The 24,211-nt window shown below is 36.6% G+C and overlaps 1 protein-coding gene across 1 annotated transcript in view; it reads right to left on the bottom strand.

Moving 5' to 3' along the window:
* VPS13B (vacuolar protein sorting 13 homolog B) overlaps positions 1-24,211 on the bottom strand; it is a 1,028,583-nt gene that overhangs the window by 230,146 nt on the left and 774,226 nt on the right. Inside the window, exon 35 of the mRNA XM_020969189.2 lies at positions 10,507-10,644. Within this exon, the coding sequence (XP_020824848.1) occupies positions 10,507-10,644 (138 nt within the window). The remainder of the gene's footprint in view (positions 1-10,506; positions 10,645-24,211) is intronic.

Genomic DNA, 24,211 nt, shown 5'->3' with positions numbered 1-24,211 from the left:
TTTCAGCTTGGGACCACTACTTAAGCTCTCTCTTGGCCCTCTCCCTCCCTCTTTACCCTATTCCACTCCTTCTCCCCTGCCCTTTTCTGGCATGCCACAAGAAAAGGCTCTGAAAGCTGTCATTTTGGGTCAAATGAATCTTGTTATGTATTAAATGAAGGGTTTGGGGACAGTGTCTGGATCAGTGATTTCATTAGAGTGGGGAATTTCCATTCTGGCAAATCTTATTGATAAATATCAGTAACTTCTATAATTTACAGTCAGAAGACCTGGGTTCAAATCTTGATTATGTCACTTGTTGATTACATGATTTTAGGCAAATCACCTAATCACCCTGGGCCTCACTTTCCTCATGTGTAAAATGAAGGGGCTAGACAAGATGACCTCAAAGGTCCCTTTTAATTCTAATACTGTAAGCCTATGATCCTGTGACATCTTACGATGAATAAATTTAAATCAATCATTGAAGCACTTTGAAAGCTATTTGCTTTTTAGTCTGATCTATAATTGCTGAAAGAAAGTTTTCCCCACTTTGTGGAAAGGAATTTCAGTAAATATACGAGATGGGGGATATTTTGAGAGGACACTCTGGATATAATAGACATGTGAAATGATCACTGAACAATATGGGGAACAAGAGTTTGATTTATAAAATTAGGTTGAAAGTATGTGCTATAAGACCCTAAATGCTATTCTGCTAAGTGACATGTCAGGGAGAGAGAAAGTTTTTCTGATGATGTGAACCGAGATGAAAAGGGTGGAAATGGGTACCAAATCTTAAAATATCAGAGGTGAATGGAACTTCGAATATAATTTTATCTAGCCCAGGGGTTGGGAACCACAAAGGTCCTCAAGTACGGCCCTCTGACTGAACTGAAACTTCATAGAACAAATCCTCTTCATAAAAGGATTTGTTCTGTAAAACATGGACTCAGTCAGAGGGATGCACTTGAGGACCTAGAGGGCCACGTAGCCTTGAGGCTGCAGGTTCCCCACCCCTGATCTAACCTGTTCCTGAGCAGGAATTCCCTCTACAAAATCCCCAATAAGTGTTCATCCAATATTCTCTTACAGATCTCCAAGGATGAGAAATTCTCTACCTCCTGAAACAAATGTGAAATGTTACTTATACTTTCAGAAGAAGTCACAATAAGTTTTACTTAATTGTTCTACTTTGTTATAAGAGATCTCTCACAAATTCCTATATTGTGTCAAAATTCAACTCAGGTGTCTTTTTTTTTTTATGAAGACTACTCTGAGTCAGTCATATAGAATCTCTCGTCTTAGATTAACTTGTATTTATTTGTGCACATGTCATCTCTCTAGTAGAATGTTAGTTCTTTGAAGGGACTATTTGGTTTTATCTTTGTATCCTTAATACCTAGCACAGCGGATTCATAATAATATTTGTTGAAATTACCAAACTGAATTCAAAGTTAAGGACTGAGCCTTGGAGAAGGCAGCTAAGAAAGGAGATGTTAAAAAGTTAGCAAAACAGAAGAAATGACTAGAAAGGTAGGAGGAGGAAACTTCTGTACTTTTTCTCTCTCATACCATACCATACCCACAACCCGCCTACCCCACTTGATCAAAAGTCCTTGACATCTTCACTCCAAGAAAGAGAGGGGGTCTCCTGTTGAACTGGACTGTATAAAAGAAACAGGATCTAGATATATTTGACCATTTTCTTTACTGCCACCTCAAAAGTGACTCGTAGAGAATATAACATCTCATTGTGCTTATTGTTTATGATTTATGAAGAAGCATTTGATTTGGAAGAACATAATGACACATTAAAAACTTTTTCAATACGGTGTCTCTCATCCAGACATCAATATTCATTATGATTCCTTCAAAGTGATAGCAACAGAAGTAACCCTGTGCAACAATGCTCTAATCATAAATATCAGGGGAAGCATAAAGAAGGGAGAGAGTATGCTTGCCAAAGGTGTTTGCCACTGGGATGGAGAAGATCCAGTCCAGAGTTTAAGCTGAAATGCATTTCTTTGTGGATGATGAGGACTGTTCGTATTTACAGATGACACTGCCATTGTTACATTGTCCTAGAACCTTACAGTCTCCTAGAAGAGATCCACAACTATTCAAAAATGTTAGATTGTTAGCAGAAAGGAAAAACCAAGTGGATGAAAAAAGTGTAATGCTGAGATTAGGATTTGCTTTGTACAGATGATCTCTAGAATTTGACTGTCAGTATGTACTATTTAGAACAGACAGTATAGATGGATGAGTGGGCCCTGCAGTTGAATATGAGAAGACTGAATTCTGTTTAGGAAATTGCAAAGCTTCATTACTGACTCCTAAGATTCCCATGGAAACAAAGTCCCATTTTTTAAAACATTGTCATAATAACAATACCAGTAGATTGTCGATGTTTCAATTAAAAAAAATTTTTTTAAATGAATATTATACAGAGGGAAAGGGTGAGGAACATGGTGAGTTTAAGCAGGATGAAACATATAACCAATAAAGAACCTCAAGAGAAAACAGGAGTAAAGGATATCATTAATGAAATGTAAGATAGACAGGAGGAGTGGGCTATTCACATGTTGAGGCTGCAAGCTGCATCATTGGAGGGAACTCCTAAATTGGTCAAATAATGTTAATCACCATGAACAAAGTTGTAACTAGGGTAACTAAACATTCTTTCACCTGGGCAAAAGCAGTTGAGGAAGGTAGTGCTGGTAGTGGCAGCAAAGAGGACAATCTAACCAGCAGGGAAACCAAAAGCTGGGCCAGCTATCTAGGCTGTGCTGGGAAAAGAGTCCCTGGAGACAGACACCACAGCGACAGAACCTTGAAGTATTAAACTAGGGAAAGGAAAAGGTAGGGTTCTGCAATGCACTGAAGACCAGGGCAAGAATGGGATGCATTTCTTAGCAGTCTGCAGATTGCTGCAGAGAAACAGGTATCTGCCTAGCTCTGGATGCTGGTACAAAGCTCCAACTGTACCACCCTTGTTATAACTCTGACCATTAATTTAAAATCAATTCATCCATCCAGCCTCTTAGAAATGCTACTTTATAATCTGAGATATTGAGAAATATGTTCCAATGCCTTAATTCTCTCTGAAACATGAGTAGATAAAATATCTATACAGCTCAAAGTATAGTTTCCTTAAAAAACCAGAAATATTTACAAATCCATGCAATTATGTTTTTGATAAATCTTAAAAATGCATTTTAATTACATACCACTATATTTGGTAATATGTTAAAAAGTATTTAAATTTTTTTCTAATTAAACATTTTGTTTTATGTTAGAAATGTTCAGGGCAATTTTGCCGCACACCTTTTTAAAGTCTCAAAATTGGAAAAACTGGCAATAAAATGAATGAAATAGTAAATAAACTATAAGTAATAAGGGGGAAAACCATATTTCAAAACCATAATTAAAAGTGAAAATAAGTAAAAGAAAAAGTAGAGAAGTATAAAGCCCGCATCAAGTTAGAGTGAACTCAGAAACGTTAAAGAATATACAAATAAAAAAACTGACCAACAGGACTACAGTTCCAGAGTGAGACACTGCATTGGAAACCACCCAGTACAATTCCCTCATTTTACACATTGGGAAACTGAGTGAAATGAAAGTCAAGCTTCTAAGAAAAATCACATTCCTAGCGGTTAGCATTGTGCCTGCCACAAAAAAGATATCTGATAAATGCTTACTGATTGACTTGTTTATTGATTAGATGACTTGCCCATATACATACAGGTAGTAAGGTCAGAGCTGCAAGTCCTCTGAGGTTCTAGAGTTCTCCCCACTGTTCACATTGCCTAGCTGCACCATGCTGGGAAAGAGACATTGACAATGAAAAAGGTACTTTTAAAGAATGTAAAAGGTAGTTAGGTCAGTAGGCACCACATAAATACTAAGCTAAAAGTATTATGACATTGAGTTCCTTAATTTGTGTATCTATAAGCCTATTACTTAAGTTAAATATTTAATACATGTTCAAACAATAAATGGTACATACAACAAATGGTACAATAAAAAGTCTACAAAAAGCTGTTATATGTATTAAATAAATAAAAATATTATAAAAGAAATTACTTAGGCACTTAGCCTTCCCCAAATGTAGCACATTTTTAAGGTCCTTATTTCATGGCTACAGTATCAATGGTTCAAAAACTTGCTTGCAAAAGAACAATGAAAAAATTACCAGAAAGCTCAAATGCTTTTGCAAATGACCCTGAGTTAATTAGAAAAGTCTGCACCCTCACCATTCCCTTTCTCACGTGTCAGCTTTCATTAAATCAAAAAAAAAAATCTCATTTCAAAGCTAACAAACACCACGGTTAACAAAACTGTTAAAATGGGATCAAGTGGGCACATTCCTAGGTTTCTCTATGATGTCATACTGAGCCTACAGCTGAACTTGTAAGAAGTAGGAATGATTTTTCAATATAAGAAGTATCTGATCTAATGCTAATTTTTTCTCTATAGGCTAACTGTGCTGGGAACAGGTGGCCCTGCTTTCAATTATGCAGGGATAGCATGCCAGTGTGAGGCCTGGATTAGTTCACCTTCTCACGGGGAATTTGCCTCGGTTGGGAATGGATTTATTATGGCTTCACACATGGAATGGAGCTCATGTCAGCTGAGGGCAGTGACACATCATATGATTCAAATTAACCTGCTGTGGACTGTTCCGCAGGGCTGAGAATGGGTATTAAAATGACGACATTTTAAAAACAGCTTGAAAGAAACCAGGATTGCTAAAGTACAATGGTTCCAATTTGTTCCAACTAATCTATCACCTGCTGGAGAGATGATTCTAGGGGTTCTGGTAGCTGCTGTTTTTGAGGTTTCCCCCAACCACTGACCTTGCTAATGGAGACAACTGTTGCCTTTGGAGAGCTAGGAGAGTGGACTTTTAGGATGTTTTTTGATGTACAAGTTGAGGTCTGCCATTAGTTCTCATGGACTGTAAACAAGCAGTTAAAAAAAAAAGATGGCAAAGAAAGGAAAAGATCTTGAACTCTATTTCCTTCCTGCTACAATGAATGGTAAAAGTGGCTGTCTTTTTACTCTGTTTAGGTAAAGTGATACTCAGAAAACAAATCCAAATGGCTAAATTCAAAAGCCACCACATTCACAACTTTACAAGGACATTTTAAAGTTAAGAAATATTGGCAAAGAAAAGTTTTCATTTTCCTTATTTCTAAAGCGAATTATGGCAAAAGACATTGTACTCTGTCAATGATTAAACATTTTATAACAATGGCAGACCAATATTTTAAGGTCTTTCTTTTAAAAATATATCATATGATACACTTGGGGTTTTTTTTGTTTTTGTTTTTTTGAGGCAATTGGGCTTAAGTGACTTGTCCAGGGACACACAGCTAGTGTCTGAGGCCAGATTTGAACTTGGGTTCTCTTGATTCTAGGGCAGGTGCTCTATCCACTGCATCATCCAGCTGCCCCATGTACTTGTTTTTAAGGGACAACTGTTATAGACTGGTGCTATAACTTTTAATGTTAGTTAATTACCTTTACTCTTAAAACTCAAGAGAAGGCAAAACAGAATTTTTAGTGGTGTATTATGATAGATTAATTTGTTTACTGAATGCCTACAATTAAAAATGGCTGAATAATAACAGCTTTAAGGACTGCAAAGTGTTTTATATGTGTTAGCTTATGATTCTTATAATAATGCTGTGATGGAAGTGCTATCATTATCCCTATTATACAGTTGAGGAAATGGGCAGAGAGATTAAGTGACTTGTTTAGGGTCACATGGTTAGCAATTGTCTGTGGCAGTATTGGAACTCGGGTCTTCCTTACTCCAAGTCTCACACTACCTACTACATCACCTAGCTGCGGAATAGTTTCCAAAAATTATGTTATAAAGTGGATATTGAAAAATCATTAGTTATAAATAAAAATGGAGACTTTAATTCTACCTTCCTGGGAGTGTTTGCGTGTGTGGTGGTGGTAACAGTACTGTTAAAGTCAAGATCTATTCCCACAGTGGCAGTAATGAATAGTTACTCCTCCTAGTATCCTATAACCTAAAATCTGGAAGAAATATAACTCTTCTTTAGTTACCAAAAATGTATAAAATAGACAATTTATGTGGCAAGAAATGTACTAATATATCCTGTTGTTCCATTTAATTAGTGGTTTTCAAGTCCTGCGACTTGCTAAGGCTTTTTGATCTCTTAAGTTAATAGAAAAGGACAACCTGGTTTCCTTTGTGGTAGGAAAATAAAATGATTATGGGGAACAACATCTACTTATCTCCTTTATCTGACAATAAGAAATTTTTTGTCTAAGATATAAAATTCAAGAGCTTTCCAGATTTCCTGCTTCAGGGGTGTACATCCCACATCACACACAACTGAAACATCTTTCAAATAACTTATGTAAGGAAAACAAATTGGTTTAAAACATCTAAACTTTAAATAACAAACACCATTCATTAAATGCTATATTTGATTCTTAACAAAAATTTTGTAGAAAAAGGCATTCACCTTTGTACCACTAAAGGTGCTGCATCCTATCTGGTCCCCACCTTTGTGGGGCCTTCTCAAATTACCTTGTATTCATCTGTGTATGTGTTGTATCCTCCAAACAGAAGGCAAACTCCTTGAAGTCAAGGACTTTGTGTTTTTTGTCTGTGTATCCTTACTGGTTAGTTGAGTATGGACACAGAGCAGACTCTTAATAAATACACATAGGATTGAATAGTCAAACATGACTACAGCAAGAATATGATCTCTGATGATTTAACAAACATCTTACTGTTGACTACGTGTACCTAGCACCACTAAGCTAAGATTTTTCTTTCATTCAAAATGATGCAGTTACTGTATAAGCTGAATGTGCAATTTATTCATGTCTAATAAAATCACTGTTAAAAACATCCCTGTATTATGCCACTAGAGATCTCCCTTGAGGGTAATGTTGCTCAATTAATCAATACTTCTTGGGTAAGGCTATTCAAACAGTTATGAATACACTTGATTTTACTAAAATCTAGTCCATATTTCTCTATTTTATCCACAAGATATCATGGGGAATTCTGTCAAATAAATATCTTGCTGAAATACAAATACATTGCCACCGCCCCCCTCCCCCATCGTCTTCTCATATTCTATCTGTGGAGTAGTTTATAAAGAATACTGTACTTGGAATTAGAAAGATCTGGATTTAAAGCCTACCTACTTACTAGCTCTATGACTCCTGGGCAAGTTACTAGATCTCTCTATGCCTCAGTTTTCCTCATCTGTAAAATGAGGGGGTTGGATGTGATGACCTTTAAGGTCCCATTCAACTCTAAATCTATGATTCTATGATCCTATAAAACTGTCCAAAAAGTCTAATGAGGGACTGGGATCAGTCAGTGACAGCCCATTCCTTACGTGTAGGCATAGCATGCTCTGCCTAACATAACCCCTATGTGGACTTTGGAGCACATGTGTTGTTGATGGTCTGCTTGCTATGTGAAGGAATCTTTCAGTTGGCTGCTGAGTCAGAACTGAGAATGCCTTTTTTATAAAGGGCACTAACTTTGGGGTCTCTTTCCAACTTGGATGCGTTCTGGTGGGGAGCTCTGTAACTGTTTGTGTAAGGAGATCATAAAACGTTACCTCTCCACCAGGATCGTTACCATGTGGCAACTGAGCTCATGGCCTTGATGTTGCTTTTGTTTCTGTTGTGTTTATGCTTTCTACCTTATAAGCTTCAAAAACTTGGGAAAGGTCACATGAACAGGCAGTTCTCAAAACAATACATTCAAGATGTCAATATCTATATGAAAATGCTCCAAACCACTAATAATTAGAGAAATGCAAATTAATGAAACTGAGTTTTACCTTACACTAATAAGATTGGCAGGCAGCTAGATGGCTCAGGGGCTAGAATGTCCAGGCCTGGAGTCAGGAAGACTCCCCTTCTCAAGTTCAAATTTGTCCTCAGACACTTACTAGTTGTGTGATCCTGGGCAGGTCACTCAACCCTGTTTGCCTCAGTTTTCTCATCTGTAAAATGATCTGGAGAAGGAAATGGCAAACCACACCAGTATCTTTGCCAAGAAAACCCCAAATGGGGTCATGAAGAGTCAGACATGATTTGAAAAATGACTGAAAAATAAGATTGGCGAAGACAACATAAATAAAAAATGGTAAATTTTGGAGGGTCAGTGAGAAAACAGGCACATTAAAGCACTGTTGGTGAGGCTGTGAATTAATATAGCTATTCTGAAAAACAATTTGGAACTCTGCTCCTAAAGTCATTAAACAGTGCATATACTTTGACCCAATGATACCTCTAATCATACTCCAAAAAGATTGAAGAAATAGGGGGAAAGGACTCATCTGAACATTACTATTTATAGCAGCTCTTTTTTGTGGTGGCAAAGAACTGGAAACCAAGGGGATACCTATCAATTGGAGAATGGCTAAACAAATTATGGTATATAGATATAATGGAATACTACTGTCAGAAGAAATAATGAAAGGGCCTAGATTTAGAAAAACCTAGGAAGACTTACATGAAGAAAAGATGCAGACTGAAGTGATCAGAACTAGGAATTTATATAGCAATAACATTACAAAGACAGCCAACTTTGAAAGAAATAGATCTCTGGATCATGACTAATCATGATTTAAAAGAACAATAATGATGAATACTATTAAGCTCCTGACAGAGGGGAAAATGCAGAATGATACAAACATTTTTTTTGGACAAGGACAATGTGGGAATTTACTTTGCTTAACTATGCATATTTGTTACAAAAGTTTAGTTTTTCTTTTTTCCTTTAAAATGGGAGAGGGGTGAGAAGAAAAGAAAAATGCTTGTTAATTAAAAATAAAATGACATGAAAAAGAGAGATTGAGGGATTGTTAGAGATTTGGGAGCTGGAGTTCATGCTAGATTCTGTGGACAAGAGAGGCAATGACTTCAGCTATGAATTTAAGAGAGAAAATGGTGGGGCAAATACTATGTTAGGAACTGCTTTCAGTTTGAGCCTACTTTCCCCAGGGACCAAGGGAGAATGTATCTTTGAGTGTCTGGGGGTATGTTTGTACTTCTGTTCTTGCTATATCTGGCAAATATTCTTCTATAAAGAATTAACTGATATTAATTAGCTAAATGAAACTGGAGTGCTAGGACTGGCAATTAACATTGTAAAGAACACAGAATGGGGCTTGAGCTGATAACATCAGAAAGATACCCCAACCTCTTAGGGGTACCCCTAGAAGACCGATGGGGAGAAGTAGCTAACCATGCTCTGAGGCCTCAAATTGTTAATACGAACATGATTTAGGATAAGGATGCTTAAAAAGACTGTAAAAAGAAATAAAGCTAGTTCTCCCTCAATATTCTTGCCTGTTTGCTTTTTTCTCCCTATATAAGGTTTCTGGTTTTATCTAATTCTATGAAGCATCTTATTAATATTATGCTTAGTTCTACTTCAAATTAATTAGAAAATACTCATGTTTTTACTCTATTGGCTTGACCTTGCCAAGTGCACAGTTCCCTGTTTCTCTATTTCCTAGAATGGAACTACAGTCCTCTGTGACTTTCTTAGTAATTGCTTGTTTGCAGTTCTGGTCTTCCATGGAAGAGGCTTCCTTTTGGACCACTATCCTTTATCCTCCCATACTTCAGTCATATTTGGGAGAAAGATAGGAATTTCTGAAGATCTTCTAGGTCCAATCCCCTTCTATACCATTTATCATTGTGTTTTCCCTCTTGCAAACAGGAACCATAGAGGATATGAACACCTATGAAGGTTCTAATACAAACATTTTATTTAGAAACATGTGACTAAATTATTCTATAAGTTCCAATACATCTAGTGGTCCCCCCACATTTCCCATCCTATGATGAAAAAAAAGAACTCACATTTCTAAAACACCCTAATGTTTTAAATTTTCTCACAGCTACCAAAAGTATACTATTCAAATCTTGATGAAATGACCACAAAACTCATTTGGAGAAACAAAAAATATAGAATATCAAATAAAATATTAAAAAGGGCAGGAATGAAGCAAGAATAGTTCTTCTAGACCTCAAACTATATTCTACAACTGCAATCATCCAAACTATTTGGAACTGGTTTAAAAAAATGTAGATCAATCGACCAAGTATTTGAAGGGCTGACATGTGAAAGAGAGAACAGACTCGTTCTCCTGGCCACAGAAGAAGGGAAGTAGGAAGAATGGGTGGAAGTTGCAAAGAGATAAATGTAGGTTTGACGAAAGGAAAAACTTCCTAACACATCCCTCAAGAAGTAGAAGGCACTGCCTTAGGAGGTAATGGGTTCATCTCACTGGAGGCCTTTGACTAAAGGCTGTGTCACCACGTGTAGGTTATATTATAGAGGTTTGTCTCTCCCAGACCCAGGTATGAGACGAATGGTCATTAGATGACCAAAGAGATCCTTTTAGACTTTTAAATTGATTCTGTAATTCTACACTACACATCAATGCTTATGACTTTAAAAACAAACATCTACATGAAAACACAATATCCTACCTGGTCCATTAAGAAAGTCTTTAATTTGTAGAACAACAAGAGAAGGTGGAATTCCACTTTTGGTATCTATTTCTCCAGCTACTGTCTGTAACCAGACCTTGGAGTAATCCAGAGCTTCTGGTAGTGTCTTCCCAGGATCTGAAGAGACAAGATCATAATCCAAACCATTAATAACATTTCAAGATTATAAATTGGGTCTTTTAAGAAATCAAGGAAACCGGCTCCAATACAGCAGGCAAACAGTTCTTAAATATTCAGCAATGATACACAATGTGTTTACAATATATCTGTGTGTGTATATATATACACACACACACACATATATGTGCATACACACAAACATACAAATACACACACGTCCTAATTCCAAGATTGAGTTACTGACAACAATATCTGGTATATGTAATATAACAGCTACTGAAGCAGCTAAGAGAATAAAGATTAGCTGAAATTTTACTTATTTCATTTTTCATTAGAGTCTAAACAAATTGCTGACTATTAAGTGAATGCTGGAAAGGTTTTTTTTTTTGTATGATACCAGAACCAAATTAAAGAACAAAAAAGTAAACTTTACAGAAGCTTAAAACAGTGGAACACACTTAAAGACACCATAGATTAGCATTGCTTAAAGAGTTATTTGATCTACTTAGGGGTTTCACTGACATTGTAATCACTTTTTATTGCTAAGCGTTTGAAATTTCCTTCAGTAGCTTTTCCTAATTAACCTAAATGATCTAAAAAAAAGTCAGTTCCTTAAGATCCACAATTAAAAACAAAACTTGAAGTATTCAACTTTATGTGCTTAATGATGCATATTTTTATTTACCCTTTTTGGCTATTGATTATGGAAAAATAAGTGAGTTTTACTTTTTTAATTCTTGGCAATGTTACTCTTAATGAAATAACACTTTAAAAATGACTGCTGTATCTTGGCATATAATTATTTTTCTGTGTTTTTTTTAACCTAAATATTCAGTTTTCCTTTAGTTCCAAGGTTTTTTTCTGTGTGTTTCAATGGCCTCAGAATATAAATTTTACAGAGATGCTCTTGCCATAGAGTCCAATTATCCCATTTTCATTTAATTTGAAAAGTCTTAATAAAGGATTATTTATTTTTGGTTTTATTGATTGGATTACTTTCAAGAATGGCATTTACATATTATATTCAACATATGTTCTTACACTAACACTGTCATATGTGAACTGGCATATAAATTTTACCTTGGAATTTGTATTTCTTGACCTTGTTATGTGATTCTGATGAAAATCTGGCACTTAAGTACATTTATGTAATTTCAAAGAAAATACTGAAACCAACTTGATGGAGATGTTAGACCTATGTGGTAAAGATCAAATGCTGTCAGTGCATTCTTCCTTTTTTTTTTTAAAATAAATATGATGCATGATTTTAAAGCAGTGAGTATAGTACTAGAGTAGATCCATTACTAAGTAATGCTATTCCTAGTCTTGCTCTCAGAGTATGGCCTTGTACATAGGTTGTTACTAGTAAGAGACACAAACAGGCTCACGTTTCTAGCGTTCTAATAAATTTGCTATCGTAAGCAAAGAAATCACAAGGTTACTTCTTAAATGGGGGTCGTGACCCCCATGGAAAATTTGGCAACAGTAAAAGGTTTCTGAATGTGCAAAGACCAAAAATTAAAAATCAAACACGTAAGGAAACTGAGGTGTTTCTGGCAGCATCGAGCAACTTCACAGCTGCCTAGATTCTGAACGCAAAACACTCTCACTTTGCACTGCGCATGCTATCAGGCCATGCAACAGCTACCAAAAAATGAGAAAAGGCATTGCCAGTGGAAAAAGTTTAAGAAGCCCTGGGTTAGAACACAGAACCTGGATCTGCATAGAGTTCTGACTCTGAAATTTCTTTACCTGATTATAACCTTTTATTTTTTCATTTTACCATGACCTCTAATCCTTCCAGCTGTCAACTGTCACCCTTGGACTGTCTACACTACACTACCCTCCCCTCCCTATCTCAACTCCTTGGTGAATCGGTTCAACTCTTGTACTCTTTTCTTTTCTCCAATTATACCTTGACAAACCTCCACCATGGATTACTCTTCCCACCATCTACTTCCTTTGCTCTTATTCATGTGTTGCTGAATGGGGCTGGAGAAAATCATGAAATTATGCTGACTTGGGAACACTAAATTTATGTTACATGATCTTAACTAGGCTCTTCCTGCAGCCAGGCAATCCATTTACTTTTCCTTATTCAATTTTTTCTCCCATTTATCACAGCAGCTATTCCATACCTTTTCATCCTTCCTTAATCCTCCCATGGAACCCTCTCCTTTAAGCCAATCAGTGTGCCACTTACTTCTTAAGAAAAATTAGACTATTCACTAAGAGGTCCCTCTTTTCTTTTGCTCCTTATCTCTCCGATGTCCTCACTCACAATCTTTTCCTTCTTTACTTCTGTCTCACACAAAGAAGTGTACCTTTTCCTTGCCAAGGCAAACTCCTCGACATGTAACACTGATCTCATTCCATCCCATCTTCTTCTATGAATTTCTCTCTTTATCAGTCCCACCCCATCTCTAATCTTCAGTCTCTCCCTATCTACTGGCTAGTTCCCTGGTGCCTACAAAAATGCCCCATGATCTGATAATTCCTTCTATCTTATAATATCTCTCTTCCGTTTTTTGGATAAATTTGAGAAAGCTTCAAAAGCTAGGATACGTATAACTTTTAAAGTGTGTAAAGTGCTTCACAAATATTTTCTCATTTTGTCCTCTTAACAATCTGGGGAGCTGGGTATATTATTGTTATTCCCATTTTACAAACTGGGCAACTGAGAGAGGTTAAGTGTCTAGCTGAGGGTCACAGAGCTAGTAAGTATCCAATGCAAGATTTAAACTTGGGTCGTTCTCATTCCAGAAAGCAGCAAGATAGCTCAGTGGATAGACTGCTGGGCCTGAAGCCATGAAGATCTGAGTTCAGACCCGTCCTCGGACACTTCCTAGCTGTGTGATCCTGGGCAAATCACTTAACCTCTGAATGCCTTAATATTCTGGAGAATGAAATGGCAAACCACTCCAGTATCTTTCCCAAGAAAATTCCCTGGACAGTATAGTCCACAGGGTCAGGAAGAATTGGGTACAAGTGGACGACAACAAGAACAGCCTCTTCACTCCAGGTCCAGTGTTTTATCTATTGTACCACCTAACTGTGAGCTCCTGGAGGGCAAAGACTGTCTTTGCCCTTCTTTGTAACCCCAGTGCTTAACCTAGTGCTGAGGAAGTGCTTAATAAATGCTTGTTGAATGACTAATGATGACACTACTGATGATCTGTAAAATGCTTTATACCTTTATCTTATTTGAGCTACACACAGCAATCCTGTGAGGTAGAGAGACTGAGGTTAAGAGAAACTTCCCACAGAAGGGGTCACTTGAGCTGAGCTTTGAAGAAAATTTAGATATTCAAGGAGAGAATTTATTCTAGGCATGGAAGACAAACTGTTCAAAGGAACAAAGATAAGAGGTGGAGTCTTACGTGGGATGATCAATGAGAAGGCCAATTTGGATAGACCAAAATATATGTGGTGATTTAATATGTGTATATGTATGTATATGTATGTGTATATATATATGTATATACATATATATGTGTATATGTATGTATATGTATGTGTATATATATATATACATATATACATATATGTATATACATATATGTATATACATATATACATATATGTATACAATGCATATTGAAGCTGGAAAGAAAGGTTAGTTACAATCAGGTTGTAAAGGGATTTATATGAACAACAGAGGAGTTCTATATTTGATCAGAGAGGCTAAAGGATATCTTTGAAGTTCACTGAGCAGTGCAGTGACAGGTCCTAAACCTGGTCAGAAGGGTTTAGAAGGATGAGATTAGAAAAATGCAGAGACGGTAGTGAAACATGAATGCCCTGGGGCCTATCGTAAAGGTCTCCTAGATCAGATCAAAGCAGTACAAAGTACAAAACTGCTCAAGCAACAAACTGCTAGAAAAATAGCATGTACCAAATAGAAGTTAATAACTCCCTAAGACATCGAGAGATAGTAAAACCAATCCAAAAAAAAGAAAAAAAGAGAGGAAAATGTAACATATTTCAACAAAAAACAAAATAAAATCAACCCCCTAACCAGGAAAACAGATCAGTAGAAAAAAATTTAAGAATTGTTGGACTACCTGCATGCCATGGCCAAAAACCAACTAAACAAAAAAAAAATAGACCATAATACAAACAATCTTAAAAGAAAACTAGCAAGATCTCTTGGAACCAAAGGACAAAGTAGAAATAGAAAGAATCCACTGGTCACCTTCTGAAACAAGTCTCCTAAATAAAAACTCCCATAAACATTACAGCCAAAGTCTAGAGCTTCTAGGTCAAAGAAAAACTACTACAAGTAGCCAGAAAGAAAGAATTCAAATACTGAGGAGCTAGTTACAGTTACCACTATAAAAAAAATGGAAAGCTTATAATACAATATTAAAGAAAGCAAAGGATAAAGGCTAATAATCAAGAACACCTGACTCTGAAAAACAGTATAATCCTACAGAGGAAAAAAAAAATGAATCATTCAAAAAAAAAAAAAAGACTTCCAAGTATTCCTGATGAAAAGACCAGAACTGCATAAAAACTCTGTAGGGCAAACAAAGAAGTCAACAGAAACATTAAAACAATAAACATAAGTGAGCAATCATAAGGGACTATACACAAGGCTAAACTCTTTGCATTCTAATATGGACTCAGGATATGCATGTCCCTTAGAGCCCCATCAGCATCAGGAGTCATAAACAGAGTCTGGTTTGGGAGTGGATCTGTTATGTCATGATGATCTTACAATACAATACAACAAACATTTATTAAGTGCCTACTCTATGTTAAGCACTACGCCCAGCACTTGAGATACAAATAAGAAAAGACTGTCCCTGAACTCAAGGAGATTACTCAAGGAATCTAATGAAAGAAGATAATACACAAAAGAAAGCTGAAAAGCAGGGTTGGGGGGAGGCAGAAGGGCAAGATGATGGTGAAGCCAAATCAAACAATGTGGCTGGTAGGAAATAAAGAGTTGGCTGAGCTTTTGAGCCCTTTTTAAAGAAAGTCTTTGGGAATCATTTTATCTTCCACTCTCCAGTCCTCCAACCTGAGGAAGAGAGGCAACTGAAGGTAGTAGAGGTATGAGTACTCATGCTGAAGCAATCTCAGTGATGATGACTGTTGATGAGCTTGTCCTGGGGACAGGGACTGTGAATGAAGATGGTGGAGTTGAGAACTAAGTAATGTAGCTGGTGGGAAATGAAGAGTTAGCTGAACTAAAAGAAGAATGGAAAGAGAAAGGAAGAATACACTAGAGAAAGGAAGGTTAGGGAAAATTATCTTATATAATGAGGGTACACAAGTAGATATCTATGTAAACAATAAGGAAGAGTGGGGTGAACAGCTGACACTTGAACCTCACTTTCATCTGAGCTGGTCAAAGGATGAAAACACACACACACACACACACACACACACACACAGAGCTGAACACAGAAATACATTTCACTCAGTAGGAAAATAGGAGGGAAAGAGAAGGGAGAAGAGGGAATTAGAAGCAGGGAGGGATTAGCCTTAAGCAAAATATACTCTACCTAGGGATAGAAAAATATTTATATCAGCTCTTTTTGAGGTGGCAAAAAACTGGAATCTGAGAGGGTGCTCATTTAAATTGGGGAACAGCTGAACAAGTTGCAGGGGTGGGTAACCTGTGGCCTCAAGGCCACATGTGGCCCTCTAGGTCCTCAAGTGTGACCCTTTGACTGAACCCAAACTTCACAGAACAAATACCCTTAATAAAAGGATTTTGTTCTATAAAACTCAGACTCAGTCAAAAGGCCACACCCGAGGACCTAGAAGGCCACAGGTTGCCCACCCCTGAATATAAATGTGATGCAACACTATTGTGCTATAAAAAAAAAAATGAAGGAACCTCTTAGTTTCTCTGAAATCATCTGGGAAGACTTGTATTAATTGTAGCAAAGTGAGGTGAACAAAACCAGGAAAACAATTTATACAATGACAACAATATGACAAGGAAAAACAACTCTGAAAAAATTAGAATCTTTGGTCAGCATAGTAAGCAACCATTATTCTTAAGAAATCATGATGAAATGTTTTGTGTTTTGTTTGTTTGTTTTAACAAGGCCAAAGAGGAAATCCGTTTTGCTTGATTATCCATGTTTCTAACAGGTGTTTTGTTTTTCTTTCATTCTCTTTAAAAAATTATTTCTAGTTCCAAATTCTCTCTCTCCCTCTATTCCCTCCCCCCACCCATAGGGAAGGCAAGAAATATGATATTTATTATACATATGAAATCATACAAAACATTTCTGCATTGGCCATGTTGCAAAAAAAAAAGGAACAAAAAATAAAGTGAAAGAAAATATACTTTAATCTATACTCAGAATTTATTAGTTTTTTCTCTGGAGGTAGAAAACATTTTTTCATTGGGAGCCCTTTAGTATTGTCATGTATCACTGTATTCATCAGAGTAAGTCTTTCACAGTCAATTGTCCTTACAATATTGCTGTTACTGTATACAATGATCTCTTGGTTCTTCTCACTTCATTTTGCATCAGTTCATATAAGTCTTCTCAGGTTTTTCTGAAACCACTCTGCTTGTCATTTCTTATAGTATAACAGTATTCCATCTTATACTACAACTTGTTCAGTCATTCTTCAATTGATGGTCAGCCCCTCAATTTCCAATTCTTTGCCACTATAAAAAGAACTGCTATAAATATTTTTGTACACAGAGGTCCTTTTCTTTTGATCTCTTTGGTACACTGACCTAGTAGAGATATTGCTGGGCCAAAGAGTATAGCCCTATGGGAGTAGTTTGAAATTGCTCTCCAGAATAGTTGGACCAGTTCACAACTCTACCAAAAGTACATCAGTGTCCCAATTTTTCCCCATCCCATTCCCTCCAGTTTCTACTTGCTGTCCTTTTCTGTCATGTTAGCCATCTAATTGCTGTGAGGTGATATCTCACCATTCTTTTAATTTCAATTTCTCTAATCATTAATGACTTAGAGCATTTTTTCATGTATATATTGAGAGCCTTGATTTCTTTTTCTGAAAATTGCCTGTTCATACATGGCTCCCTCCCTTTTTTTCTATTTTCTTTTGGTCACTTTAGCACAGCTGAGCTAGAGTTGGGGTGTCAAACTCAGATAGAAAGGGGGCAATAAACCCTACATAAGTATCCCTGTGATCCACATATTAGACTTCTAGTTAATCTGTAAAAGGAGTGTATAAAAAGTAATTTGTAAGTGATTTTAAAATGTTTAATAAAAGGTTTCTATTCTCATTCAGTTTCAAGTTTGAGATCTAGACACTTTTTGTAGTAAAAGAGGAAGATGTGAAGTTTATTGTCAATGAAGGGAATATAGAAGAAAAACGGAGAAGTACAAAGTAGTGGAGAAAAATTAACTGGGTGCTGATTGAATTGATCTCCCTTTGTCCCTGCCAGTCTAGGGCCCAGGACCTTTGTGCTAGCCCTTTAATTTAACCCTTCTGTGTGTGCCCTGGCAAAGAAAAGGCATATTTTATATATATGTGTGTGTGTGTGTGTGTGTGTGTGTGTGTGTGTGTGTGTGTGTGTGTGTGTATATAAAATTTTTTTTTGATTCACAAGGTGTCCTTTAATGAGAGATCTGAGTTGTACTTGAAAACAAAGTATTCTGAATGAGGACCTGCTGTATTAGGTCACTCCACTTCCATCTGTGAAATCCCATGGAGTCACTGCTGGCAGCCAGGCTTATGTTTAGCTCTAGCAATGCTAAATGACTTAAGTAAAATTTCCTGGCTTTGTAAAGATACTAGCAGAAAGGGAAAGCAGCTGAGTCTCTCTCTCAACTTCCAAAAACATAAAAGGCATAAGACTTGTTGGGCCCCTTTCTTTTCCTAAGTCCTACAAAACCTTCCCTCATTATTACAGTCAGTCTAGGTAGTTCTCTACTCTTTCTCTCTCTCTCTCTCTCTCTCTCTCTCTCTCTCTCTCTCTTTATCATAGGAGCAAATTCTTCTTAAGTTGTCATTGCAATGTTTCATAGAAGGGGCTAAATAAATGCTTGTTGACTGGCTGTTGAATGACTAAGAATTTGGGTTGTTTGCTGTGACCAGGAACCTCTGTCAAAGGAAAGAAAACAGAATGAAGAAATGGGCTCCCAAGCTCCTTGTGCTACTAGGGGCCATAGTCCCCAAGGTTCTCATGATGTGAATGCACACTGTGCCATAAGGTAGACCTACCAATCTCCAGCTCCATCAGCATCCCTTCCTGTACCCCACACCTGAGCTTGGTGAACTGGAAAGAGTACTGGATTTGTAGTCAGAAGGCTTGGGTCACAATATCATTTAATGCTACTACATACCTGTGTGAACTGTGGCACAGGGGCCTCAGCGTTCTCATCTGTAAAATGAGGGGGTTATACTCTCTGACGTCTTATGACTACACTTTTCCCAAGAACATCTGGGTTTGGTCATACCTATTTTTTTTAAAAAAATATTCAATTGGCAGGATATGAAAGATCAATAGGAGAGGGGACTGACTGGAAACAGATTTATCACTGCTGCTAAATTCCTAGAATTTACAGATTTATTTTACATTGTTCTCCTTTGTTCAATTTATATCCTAGCCTACCAGGCACTTCCATGTAAATCTTCCATCCCTGTGCCTTTGCACAGGCTGTCCCCCACTCCTGAAACATACTTTCTTTTCAGTTCCACCCCTTAGAATGTTTATATCATTGAGAAAGAGTATATAAATAAAGAGGGGAGAAAAGAAAGGTTCTAGACAGTCTGAGGAGACATCAATATGGGGTGGGGGATGGGGGAGAGGAAAAGACCACAGATGATGATACAGAAAAGCATAACAAGAAGGAGCAGACATATAAGCAGGAGAACAAACAAGGAGAAATTGTCATAGAATCCAAAGTAGGGAAAAAAATATATCCAAGAGGAGAACAGGGGTACAGACTGTGTCAAAAGTCAGAGAAAAATCAAAGGAATCAATGAAAAGGAAATATGATGGAAGGCGGCAGAGCAGTACCAGTTTTCAGACTATTTACAAAGCAGTAATCATCAAAATAATTTGGTACTGTCTAAGAAATGGAGTAGTGGATCCTAGGAAGAGATTAGGTACACAATACACAGGAGTAAATATTATAATGACTATAGTAATCTAGTATATGATACACCTGAAGATCAAGCTTTTGGAGCAAGAACTCACCATCTGACAAAAATTGCTTTGAAAACTAGAAAACAGTTTGGAAGAAACTAGGCGTCAACCAACATCCACCCCATAGTTTTTCTTTTTGTGTGTGTGAGTATGTTTTCTTTTGCAACATGGATAATATGGAAACGTGTTTTGCATGACTTCACATGTATAATCAATATCATATTGCTTGCCTTCTCAAGAGGTGGAAGGAAGGAAAAGAATTTGGAGCTCAAAATTTTAAAACAATGAATGTTAAATTTTTTTACATGTAATTGGGAAACATTTAATGGAATAAATAAAAATATATGCAAAAAAGAAAGAAAAATCAAGTGGAAAGGCCATGGGATTTACCAGTAAAGTATTCAATAGTAACCCTGGTGACAGTAGTTTTAGTTGAGTGGTAGGACCTGACTGAAAAAGGTTGAGAAATGAGGCTGAACAATTATGATCATTTCCTTTTTATAAATGAGGAAGCTCAGGAACATGGTAAAACAGTAACGGAGTTGAGTCTAGACACAGGTTATGACAGCTCAAAGCTCCTTCCCTCCCTGTTCTGATCCAAGCTTTCTCCCTACACAACTCTAAGTGATCAAGTGGCTAGGCCTCTCCAAGGTTTCCATTTCTTTGGTACTTCTCATCAAGGTAATAATGGCAATCAATTAATCAACAAACGTTAATTAAAGGCTTACTATGTGCCAGGCATTGTGCTAAGTACCAAGGTCAGAAATATAAAAGTGAAATAGTACTCACTGTCAGGGACTTTACATTCTAATGGGGAGGTGGGGGTAGGGAGATAAAATGTGTGTGTGTGTATACATGTATATACATGCCAATGTGTACTCGTATTACACATATATGAACTCATACATGACTATAAGGTGGTGATGGGAAGGAGGGCACTAATTTTATACATGTATGTTCAAGTCTTGATCTTCACGGCATTCAAGTCACAGGTTAATTCTAAGTCCTTCCAGGCATATTAGCAAAATCTTCAGTTCCAAAAAAAGTGTAATTCAATCCTTTTTTTTTTATAGCTACAATTGCTAAATGAAATCAAGTTATGATTTATGAAGTGTGAGAAGCCAGTTTGTGAGTTTTCAATTGTGCGTTTACTGAAATGTTTGGCACCTTTTCTGCAGTCCTGTTCCTAACAGGGATGAAGAAGCCAACTACTGCAGTTGCACATATTCAAGCTGTGCCATGAATAATTACACTGAGGTCATAAGGGCCTCAGTCAATCACATGCCTACATTTAAAATAGTTTACCTAAAACAAAGAGCATTAAGATATCTACAAAAATGTAGTATCTTAAGATGCATAAAGAGGTTACACATTTTAGATTTTCGATCTTGGTACCCAGATATTGCATGCAAAAAAAAATTTGCTCTCACTATCAGGTGTCATTTATGTAGTTTCACCTAAACATCTGTTTATTAACGTAGTTGATAATAAAGAGAAGAAAAAGGAAAAGAAAAACCAAGAAGATAGATGCAGACATTTAAAAGTCAAATTTCTTCAATGTTTCTCAGTACACAAGAATAAGTTGCTGGTTATAAGATCTGGACTAATTCTGTGTGTACTAAAGGAGGGAATATGGGGGTTAGAAACACACCCTAAGGATGGTTCAACTCCTTCAAAATTGACCAGATGGCAGAGTCACCTCTTTGAAAACAAACAAAACCCCCAAACAAACAAGAAGAAAAATGATTTTTCGAGGCAGCCTTGGGCAGCATATTCAAGAAATGAGGCAACTACAAATCTGGACTACATTACCTTAAACAAAACAAATACTGATTTAAAAATATTTATAAACACAACTAATAAGATTATGTTAAAAAACAACTGCATACATCTTTATTTAAATGAGGATGGCCAATAATCCAGCTGCTACATATAAAGATACTGGCAGAAAACATCATTTTTGCTAGAGGCTGTTCCAGATAGGAGAAGCATCAAGGGAAAAAGGCTGTTTTCGTATTATTTTATTTTTTTTAAACCCATATTAATCCACTGATTTTTTTTAATTCATTCAAGTTAGACAGAAAAGCACTAAATAGTATATTTATGTAAATGAGTATAAAAAGGCAATCAAAAGCGATCATTTGTATTAAAGATATCTTATAGTATTAAAATGATTGGTAATAAAAACTAGCCACTTATCATACTAGATTACCACTAATAGGTCTCTACCCCAAGGAAATCAAAGGAAGATGAAAATGATCTACACGTACAAAATTTTTCATAATAGTTCTTTTTCTGATAGCATAAAACTGAGAATTTAGGGGATTCCCACTTATCAGTGAATAGCTGACCAAATTATGGTACATAAATATAATGGAATATTATTGTGCTGCAAGAAATGATGAAATAGATGGTTTTAGAGAAACCTGGATGGCCTGTATGAACTGATACAGAATGAAATAAGCAGAACTAGGAGAAAAAATTATCCAACAACACCAACATTACACAGAAAAACAGCTCTGAAAGACTTGAGAACTCTGAATTGATGATGAAGTATGCTACTTCCTTTACAGAGAGGGGATGGAGGGATGAACTCTAAATGCAGAATATGATACATTTCTGGACCCTAGGAATGCAGAAATTTGTTTTGCTATTCAAATTTGTTATAATGGCTTGATTTTTCTTTTTTTCTTCAATGAGGGTGGTGATGATGATGACAGGAGGTTGAGGGCAGATAGGAGTAGGACAGTAAAAAAAAAAAGGAAGGAAGGAAAATTTTAGAAAAGAGAGTCATTGAAGCATTTTTAATGCAGAGAACAGAAAGCCAGAAAGAAGCACATACAATTGGATAACTCTGAAAGCTACAGATTGAATTTATTACATATTTTAAGAGAAAGCTGCACCAAAAAAGGAGATTTGCAGTTTCTCGTGCAATCTTTTTACTGTTTTACTATGGAAATGGGAATGCTGATTTAATGTGATGTTTGTTAAGGTCAGAATAAAAAACAAGTTTCTATGTCCAAAAAATTTACCAACCTACAGCCAACTTGGTGAGAGACTACCTGATTTAGTCAGACAACTGGTCCACCAGACTACTGGTATGCAATCTGTTCCAGGATTGGTACTTGGAAGTCTTTTTAAGTCCTCCAGACCTACATTTTGCTGGCATTGCTTTCTAGAGCCCAGGATTATACGCCATAATAAGGTACTCTCCAGACCAATCAACCTACAGAGACCACAAACTAGGGGGATTTAACCCACCCTGCTTTGGAACTCCTCCTTTGGAGTTAGTGCTGTTATGATTGGTGAGTATATGATCTGAAAACTCATACAGCTCAAATCTATTAGCTGACTATCATCATACATATACCCTGAAACCCGACCTTGGGCTTTCAATCTCTTTCTTTAGGAATTGTAATCAAATCAGTAAAGTCTTGCTTAGAAGTGGCATGTTAATTAACGCTCCCAAGGCTCAACACACAGTCTTAAAGACTTCCTAAACCAAAACCCACCTGGTCTCCCTGTATTAGAATATAAGTTCCCTGAGGGCAGGAATTGTCTGGCTTTTGTATTAACATCCTCTATGTTTGGTACAATGCTAGCCAGACAGTAGGAACTTAATAAATGCTTGCTAATTGACTCACGATGGGAGTTTCATTATAAGTTCATTTTTTTAAGGTAGGGGTTATAAGGAAAACAGTCATGAAACATAAATCAGCTGGGCATTAAAGAATGCGGAAGACTTTGAAAGGCAGAGATTATCAGTTAGGAGATGTTTAATATTCATGCAATAAAGTTCCAACTGAAAGATCATTTTATGATACACGATACATAATAGATTTTGTATATTTAAGACAAATGAGGACATATGTTTGTTAGCATTCGTTTTCACTTTTGAATTAAAAAAACTAATATTTGCTTATTATTTGTTATATCACTTTTCTGTGAGGATGTTCTTATATAACCCATTCCGTAAGATGGAAAGCTGTTACTTAGGAGGGTCAAAAGGATCTTGACAGGACAGAACATTTGGGCTGAATCTAATAAGATAAAATTCAATAGGGATATATGTAAAGTCTTGAACTTGGGTACAAAAAAATGACTTCACAAAACACAAAATAGGGGAGACATGGATAGATAATAGTTGTTTGGAGAAGGATCTGGGGGTTTTAGTGGACTAGGAGCTCAATATGGGTTAGTAATGCAAAAAAACTTAGTGCAGCTAAGGCAACCTTGTACTGCATCAGGAAGAGCATAGCTCCTAGGAACACAGAGTTTCTAACCCTATTGTATTCCTGACCTTGTCAGACTTCAACTGGAGTATTGTGTTTACTTCTGAGCACCACTGTTTAAGAAAGACTCTGATAAACTGGAGACTGTTCAGAGAAGATGGAGAAGTGTCTAAAGTTCACAATGTAAAGGACAGGCTGAGGTACTTGGAATGTTTAGCCAGGAGAAAGAAGA

Source organism: Phascolarctos cinereus, unplaced genomic scaffold (assembly GCF_003287225.1).
Source record: "Phascolarctos cinereus isolate Bilbo 61053 unplaced genomic scaffold, phaCin_HiC Scaffold_4;HRSCAF=312, whole genome shotgun sequence".
NCBI lineage: Eukaryota > Metazoa > Chordata > Mammalia > Diprotodontia > Phascolarctidae > Phascolarctos > Phascolarctos cinereus.
Note: the sequence above shows the minus strand (reverse complement) of the source record. Positions and strands in the feature narration are given on the sequence as shown.